This window comes from Acanthochromis polyacanthus, chromosome 1 (genome assembly GCF_021347895.1).
Source record: "Acanthochromis polyacanthus isolate Apoly-LR-REF ecotype Palm Island chromosome 1, KAUST_Apoly_ChrSc, whole genome shotgun sequence".
Taxonomy (NCBI): Eukaryota; Metazoa; Chordata; class Actinopteri; family Pomacentridae; genus Acanthochromis; species Acanthochromis polyacanthus.
The window spans coordinates 16258744-16267604 of NC_067113.1; the positions used below are offsets into that span (position 1 = coordinate 16258744).

Below are 8861 nucleotides of genomic sequence, written 5' to 3' on the forward strand. Positions count from 1 at the left end.
ATTTAAGTGAAAGTGGTGAAACTGCAAACTTATAGAGCATCCATCCATTGTCTACACACCGCTTAATCCTCATTAGGTCCACAAAAGGGTTGGAGTCTATCCCAGCTGACATAGGGTGAAGGCAGGGGACACTCTGGACAGGTCACCAGTCTATCACAGGGACTTTTTGAATCAAAAATATTCAATAGCAAGCCAGACTTTTAGGACTGTTAGTCTGAATTATGTACAGTGCTGTAATTCCCGATGTCTTCTATTTTTTTTGCATATTTCTCACACTTAAATGTTCCAGATCATCAAACTAATATTTGTATATATTCAATAGTAGACAGAGATGACCTACAAAACACAAAATGAAGATTTTAAATGGTGATTTACTCAAAATGTATTGAAAATCTATATATCCTTGTGAAAAAAGCATTTGCCCCTTTAAACCTAATAACCGGCTGGGCCACCCTTAGTTAAATGTCCGCGATAGCTTGTGATCAGTCTTGTACATCTCCATGGAGGAATTTCAGCCCACTGTCTACTTCAGAATTGTTTTTATTTGGCTATATTAAATGGTTTCCGAGCATGAACTGTCTTTTTAAGGTCTTTCCACAGCATGTCAGTTGGATTCAAGTCCAGGCCTTGACACTGCCACTCCAAAACCTTGACTTTGTTCTTTTTATGCCATTCAAAGATGGACCTGCTTGTGTACTTTGGGTCATTGTCATGCTGCATGAACCATTTGAGTTAAGCTTCAGGTCATGAACTGATGGGCAGATATTCTCCAGGAGGATTTTCTGATAGAGAGCAGAATTCACGGCTTCATCAGTTATGACAAGTCGTCCAGGTTCTGTGGAAGAAAAGCAGTTCCAAACCCTCACACTACCACCACCATGTTTCACTGTTGGTATCATGTTCTTCTTGTGGAATGCAGTATTAGCTGTACACCAGACGTAACAGACCTATGTCTTCCAAAAAGTTCCACCTTTGACTCATCAGTCCACAGGATACTATCCGAAAAGTCTTGGGACTCATGTAGATATCTTTTTGGAAATGCTAGACAAGCTTTTGATGTTCTTAGTGGTCAGGAGTGGTTGACCCTTGCAACTCCTCCATGGATGCCATTTTCACCCAGTGTCTTCTTGATCATTCTTTTCTTCCGGGTTTTACGGATCTTACTTGTCCTCTTGGTGTTAAGTTTCACCTGGGTCTTTCTGGTCTTACTTTTCTTGTGGATCTTACGTTTTTTTCTCAAGTCTTACTGGTCTTCTAGGTCTTACTTTTCTTCCAAGTCTGACTGATCTTATGGATATTCATTTTCTTCCAGATCTTCTGGGTCTTACTTTTGTTCCGGGTCTTACAAGTCTTATTCCTTCTGGGTCTTGTGAGTCTGACTGCTTTTCCAGATCTTATTTTTCTTCCATGTCTTACTGTTCTTACTACCTACCAATCTACCCGGATGTCTACTTACCCATTTGTCTTCCCATCTACCTTCCTAACTAAAGACTTGAAACCATGACCTTCTGCCTTTGAGGTAACTGTGCTAACCACTACACTGTGAACGCAGAGGTTTGCTTCTTGTTCCTCCATTCATATTGTTGTTGAACAGCTAATGTCTGTGGTATAACTGAGGGCCGAAAGTTAGTATTGCACTTGGACCTCTGTGTCATTCTATTGTAGTCTATGTATTCAAATACTGTTTAGAATACAACACGATTCATAAATATGTATTTAAAAATGTTCAGCTGTCACATGTTCCATAGATTTGGCTTGGTTAGTAGAGTGGAGGACTGACAGCTATTTCTAGTTCGCTGGTTTAACCTAAAGTATGAGCTTTTCATATAATGAAAACATGTTCAGTGGTTCTCAAGTTTTAGATGTTTACATGTTTTAGATGATTTTCGCACATGTTTGTTCAGGCTGGTAGGATGTGCATGATGGCAGCTGTTCATGGGTCAAGGGTTCAGCTTTGGTGTGAAGTTTCTGCATAAATGCAAAAACTCAACAGCTCAACAGCAATGTGTGCCTAAAGGTTGCTAGTTGAATTCTGTCTCAAAGACTGTTTGTGTTCTGTGTGTTTCTACTATATGTGCCTGTTGCATTTATGCTAAGGCGTATGTAAACAAATAAATAGTTTGTGAGTTTGTCCTGAATGACCTACATTAAACAGTCTAGTAAGTCTTGTAAGTAAGACTTGGAAAAAACTGTATTTGTGTGCACTCAGACACAATATATATTGTGTGTTTATTTGCCAGGTCTTAGTTTTTTATGGACAGATAGTGATTTTTGTTTTATTTGCACTTTTGCAGGCTTGTCCATCTCCATACCTGAGCAGCCAAGTGCAGTTCACCTCTGTGCCTATAACATCTACTAGAGACTTCTAAGTGAGGCAAAGGCTCATCTTTCTGTTAACTGGTGCATGTAAATACAAAATGCACAAATAGGTTAAGAGCGCTGACTGTAAACACGGCCCACATGGTGCCTGAGTGTTCTTGGCTATCACAGGACAAAAGCTCTTCTCTGAGGGCCTGTCTGCAGCACATTAAGGAAATGTAGCTCTGCTTCTACCATTGCTCCAGTGCAGTAACAGAGAGCTATGGATTTTCTGCCTGAAGTACTGGCTGCTTGCTTTCATGAGATGAGCTTTTAATAAGTCATGTCAAATAGCGCGCCATAGAGGATGCATTATGGTGTAGTTATGCTGTGTTATTATGATGGGGGTGCATCATGTTGCCTATCATTTATCACTGGATTCCTGGTACTCTGAGCACTACGGAAAATTTAAGCAGACAGTCCGGGAAATTACTACTTTGGATGATCTTGGCTGGCAGTGTCACATTACCGGTGTGAGATTAGAGTGTGCTCCTCCTGTGATCCACATGCATGTAAAAGCAGCACCACTCTGTGCCATATATCACAACTGTGGCCTCTTGGGGATAACCAAGGCCTGCTCTGTCCGCAGCTGCAAACTGTGGATTTCACTTGCTAATGAGCCACAACCAACCGTCTTCCAGCCATTCATCAATGTCTGGCCTGCGAGCTGTCGGTGTGAAGTGGATCCCATCATCACACTAGATTAGGTTTAGGTGTAGTCCCACCACTTTACTCAGTGGCCTTCTGGGTAACCTCTCCAGGACAATGATTAACATTGTTAATCTGCTCCTGAGTCTCATGTCCTACAAGCGTTGTACAAGAGGCCCTGCAGTGAGAAATATAGTCCATTTATTAGGGTAAATAAATAGGTCATTTAACCCTTTAAATGGTTATTGTTTTTATTTTAACTCACCAGAGCTTTTGAACCTACAGTGACAGATTCCAGTCAGCACTAAATTGTTCTTGCACCCCATTAACAAACCAAACACCATTACCCAGAGAACAATCCATGCTTCCCCTTGCATGCCCCCTGCTGACAGAGCATTACTACAACACCCCTCCTCCACTATCTCAGGTCAACAGCAAGATGTTAACAAGTTTATTGAACATCGATGACACATGCCTGAGAAGATTTTATTTTTACACAGATTGAGACATAAATCATCACTGAAACCCTTTTTGACAGTGTTGGAAATGTATAGAAAAAACTGTTGATCAAATAATGAACACAAAACATTAAAGAAAAGAGCACACTGTTCTTAAGGACAATGCAACTGAGAAGATTGACAAATGGACTATAACGGAAATTAGGAGCACATGTTAGTGACTTGAGTAGTGGTTTAGTATGACTATGTAAATGTCTATAACATCAAGTACCTCTATAACTGCTACTCTAAAGCCTTTTCTGTTTATACTGTTGAAGTGGTATAGATGTTTATTCCAAATTTGTTTATTATGCATCCCAATATATTCCTGCATCCCAATATATGCTCCACCCACTGTATTTTTATTGAGTCCAAAACATTCAAAATAGTGTCTTTAGTTCAAAAGCTTTCAAAAAAGCTTCATCCCTTTTGTCTTTTAACTCTTCTCAGTAACTCATATTTCATGACAGCAATATCAAAAGTCTTTACATGATACTTGCAATAAAATATCGTCAAAACGAAGGTAAAAAAATCATGAAAAGAACAAACTCTTAGCCGTCGACTACAGCACTGGCAGTAGCTTGATCCTCTTGACTTCTGACTTCCTGTGACTCCTGGGACATCTTTTTGAAGAAGCGTTCAGCACGCAGTTCCTCAAAGCAGAATTCAGTGGCGCCACTGAGCAGCAGCTCTTTACAGTACATGCTCTGCTCCTGCAGTTTTCCCGATTTTGCCTCCTTCTGTTGCTGATGATGGTCCTGGAGTCTCTTGAGAGGAGTTTCCTCTCTGCTCGGCTTACGTGCTGATAAAACCATGTTCACTGTCGGATTGATCTTACATGGAGTCCTGAGGGACAGATAGAATAATGCACTTACTTTTATTTAACGTACAATTCGAATTAATAAAGTATCTATCTATCCATCTAGTTCACTTCAGTCTACAAATTCAGTCATATGCAACCTCTTATTAGCAAATACAGAAAATGAAACAAAAATTACAATGAAAGTGAGATTCTTGTGGTAACTCACATTGTTGGAGGCTGGTCTGACTCCTCAACAAATGGTTGGAAGGTGGGTTTAGGAGGAGGTGGGGCCATAACAGTATGTCCAAATTTTGACTTCTGAGGTATCTATGATTTTGAAACAGAGAAAACAAGGAATTTTAAAAACCTATCCATGCTTCATGACAAAAACACATTAATTCAACTGACAAAGACGTTGTTATGTCATACCTTGACATCGCACCACCTTTCAGGCCTCTGCTCATTCTCCTTGGCCCTCGACGTGGGAGGAGCGAGCCAAGATTCCAACTTTGGCTCTGATGAACCGGCGCTTTCAGTTTTGTTCTCATCAAAGATCACCAACCGACTGTTTGAAGCGTTGCTGAGGACAGGAGCGCCCTGTGACTGCAGGCCTCCAGAAATACCTGCTCACAAACCCATCAAAGTTCAAATTAACCATCATTTTTCCAAAATGAATGCTGACATTTAAAGTTGTTGGAGCACTGGTAACATTAGCTCAGCATTTCATAACAGATTTCCATTTGTATTCGTGGGCTTACTTCTGATTGCTGGACCGGTTCTGTTGACGGGGGCGATGGCCTTTTTCTTCCCTCGACTTTTGAGGTCAGCCAGAGAAAGTCTCTCAGGCTGTTTAAGTTCATCATCACTATTGTCTTCTTCCACGTTCATCATCACATGTCGGGACACGCGTGCCTGCAGAGCCCTATAAGCATCAATCGAAAAAATTTTGATGATGATACAACTGCTAGAGTGGAGAATTAATTGCTTTCATTCTAAAACTACTCGATGTATCCGTACTTATGAAACTGGAGCAGCTTATCCTGAGGCTCAGCATATTTCTTGAATCCCTCTTGATAGACCAGATCTGCTTTGCGATAGTTGCCCTGATTCTCATACTCCTCAGACCAAGCGATGTACAAGGATGCCTGTGTCACTCCTATTCCCTGGGCTTGCATGTACCTGTAAATGTCCAAGGGCTCCGGGCAGTGTTCTGCCTAATGATATACAATACACATGTATGGCAAAAGTTATTACTGTTGCATTAATTTGTCAAAGTAACAGAATCAGTCAGAGGTTAAGCTACAGCACGTACAAATTTGATCCAGAGCTCAACATAGCGAGGGTCATTGTGGTAACTTTTCTCTTCTGTGAATCTGGTCACCACTCGTTCCAACAACGTGGCGAGGTTGCTCTCCTTTCCTCCCTGAGGGAAGGTTTGCTCTGTCCACTTAATATACCTGTTAAAACAGAACCATGTTAGGATTAGGGACAGATTCAAGAGCAACGTTTATGGATGCACTTTGCCGTTTAAACACTTCACTTACTGATCCCAAACACCAAGCGGGTCATCTCCATCATACATGCGCAGCTCAGTCTCAAAGGCCCTGGAGAAACAAAAGGAAAAGCTATTCATTTAGCATTGCAATGAGAGAAAATTTTAGTGAAAATACCTTCAGTGAAAAAAGTTTTGCATTTCTATATTTTGTGTATTGCTCTTTACAATGGTAATAACATAGCAGTAACAGATACATGAGCCTATGGCTTGATTGCTTTGTCACACATCTAATAACATGTTAGTAATGTTAGATGAGATAGGCCAACCTTAAAGTTGACATTATTTGTTCCTTATGTTTGTTTTGCATAAACAGGCAAGACTGCCATTGGTACACTGCATCTTCAAGGCATACATACTCAGCAATGGCTTTGAATATTTTTCTCATGACATGTATACTAGCATTAAAAAAAATAAACAACGACATGTTAACAATGATGTTTTCCATCTGAGGGTGTCTTTAAAAGATCATTCATACTGTCTCTGTTGGTTGATTGCAGATGTGGGTCCGTCCTGTTGACTGAGTGCTTGATGTAACACAGATATGTCTCTGCCTCGTCGCAGTGGCTGGATGTTTTCTTTGCTTAACTCCCATTCCACATCTCCTCCTTCTGCCATTGTGGAAATGACCAGATTCCTACAGACATACACACAGACTTAAGTCATCAGCAGTTTGTTTACTAGTACTCATTCTGCACGAAAATATCTACACTCAACAAAAATATAAATGCAACACTCTTGTTTTTGCTCCCATTTTTTATGAGATGAACTCAAAGATCTAAAACTTTTTCCACATACACAATATCACCATTTCTCTCAAATATTGTTCACAAATCTGTCTAAATCTGTGACAGTGAGCACTTCTCCCTTGCTGAGATAATCCATCCCACCTCACAGGTGTGCCATATCAAGATGCTGATTAGACGCCATGATTAGTGCACAGGTGTGCCTTAGAGTGCCCACAATAAAAGGCCACTCTGAAAGGTTGGTTGTGGCTCCAATGCATTTGCCCACTCAAGTCGGTTATGACGACGAACTGGAGTCAGGTGGAGACCCCGATGAGGACTACGAGCATGCAGATGAGCTTCCCTGAGACGGTTACTGACAGTTTGTGCAGAAATTCTTTGGCTATGCAAAGCGATTGTTTCAGCAGATGTCAGAGTGGCTGGTCTCAGACCAACTTGGAGGTGAACATGCTGGATGTGGAGATCTTGGGCTGGTGTGGTTACACGTGGTCTGCGGTTGTGAGGATGGTTGGATGTACTGCCAAATTCTCTGAAACGCCTTTGGAGATGGCTTATGGTAGAGAAATGAACATTCAATACACCAGCAACAGCTCTGGTTGACATTCCTGCTGTCAGCATGCCAATTGCACACTCCCTCAAATCTTGTCACATCTGTGGCATTGTGCTGTGTGATAAAACTGCACCTTTCAGAATGGCCTTTTATTGTGGACAGTCTAAGGCACACCTGTGCACTAATCATGGTGTCTAATCAGCATCTTGATATGGCACACCTGTGAGGTGGGATGGATTATCTCAGCAAAGGAGAAGTGCTCACTGTCACAGATTTAGACAGATTTGTGAACAATATTTGAGAGAAATGGAGACATTGTGTATGTGGAAAAAGTTTTAGATCTTTGAGTTCATCTCATAAAAAATGGGAGCAAAAACAAAAGTGTTGTGTTTATATTTTTGTTGAGTGTAGATACACTGGCTCTTGTCTACATTGATAATATTATTATAGAATAACTTGTATGTTATTCGATTCAGGCTTTATTAAGGAAACAGTTGAAATGATTTTAAGTGACTTCTCTGAGAAAAAAGGCAAACATTCTCCATGTTGGGCTTCTACAATGTGAAGATCTGGGACTTTTCTGATTTATACTTTCACAAGTTTACATACTTTGTAACCATATATCATTATTTTTGAATTGCATCCTCCTCATATACATACACTACCATAAAAAAATTGGCGGTCAATTAGAAATGTACTTTTTTTGAAAGAAAAGCTTTTTTCAATGAAGGTAATATTAAATTCAGAAATACAGTCTAGACATTGTTAATGTGACAAATGACTATTCTAGCTGCAAACAGCTGATTTTTAATGGAATATCTACATAGGTCTAATGGTACATTGTGTTAGCTAATCATGTTGAAAGGTTAACTGATGATTAGAAAACCCTTGTGCAATTATTTTAGCACATGAAGTATGAGTTTTCATGGAAAACATGAAATTGCCAGGGTGACCCCAAACTTTTGAACAGTAGTGTATATGTTGTTATAAATAATCTCTCTCTCTCACTCACATATATATTATTATATTAAATACATCATGCACTAACTAAAGGTTCCATGTAGCTAAATGTATTTTATTATACTCACTATCATTTTTCTAATCTTAGATAGGTGTGGAAGGATGCAAACTGAATTGTAATCAGGTCATGGGAATCATATTATACAACGGTGATATAAGTGACAACACAAGGATCATGTAACAGTAAATTATAACAATACGAGCATGTACAAAAAATATGAATCTGAATTTTGGTCTAACATGAGTTAATACCAGTAAGAATTCAAAGAATACACAGTAAAGTGTGAGGGAAAAACGTACTGTTTGCTGTAACTATCATCTTGCATGTATGACCGAAGGACAACTGATGTTCCCACTGTGAGCTGGTTACTAACGTCAGAAGGGGCCTAACGTGGGGCGACAGCTAACATACTAGCTAGCTAATATTAGCTTTAGCTCGCTAGACTTTGTTAGCCTGACATACCATATACGCTTTATCATATATAAAGCAAAACTGCAAAATGATGATTTTCCATAACACTTACACAGCTGCTTTGTCTCTTTTCCAGATCGTCGCAAGTCTACCGTTGCTGCAGGAGGACTGCTGAAACGGTTCAGTGTTTTGAACTGGAACCGCGAGAGATCTGATTGGACATATCAGAAACAGGAAAACGCTAACTGACGTCACAGCACGTCTTCCGGGTTGGTT

General features: G+C 40.0%; 1 protein-coding gene across 1 annotated transcript; it reads right to left on the reverse strand.

Moving 5' to 3' along the window:
- Positions 1–3476: 3476 nt before the first annotated feature.
- Positions 3477–8822, reverse strand: bub1bb (BUB1 mitotic checkpoint serine/threonine kinase Bb). Its single transcript, XM_022195484.2, has 9 exons — positions 8698–8822; positions 6336–6494; positions 5850–5909; positions 5618–5762; positions 5323–5519; positions 5064–5227; positions 4735–4928; positions 4532–4632; positions 3477–4349 (listed from the first exon to the last, which is right to left on the reverse strand). Exons 2-9 carry the CDS (start codon positions 6473–6475, stop codon positions 4055–4057), a joined length of 1296 nt encoding a protein of 431 aa, XP_022051176.1. The 5' UTR covers positions 6476–6494; positions 8698–8822; the 3' UTR covers positions 3477–4054.
- Positions 8823–8861: the final 39 nt, after the last annotated feature.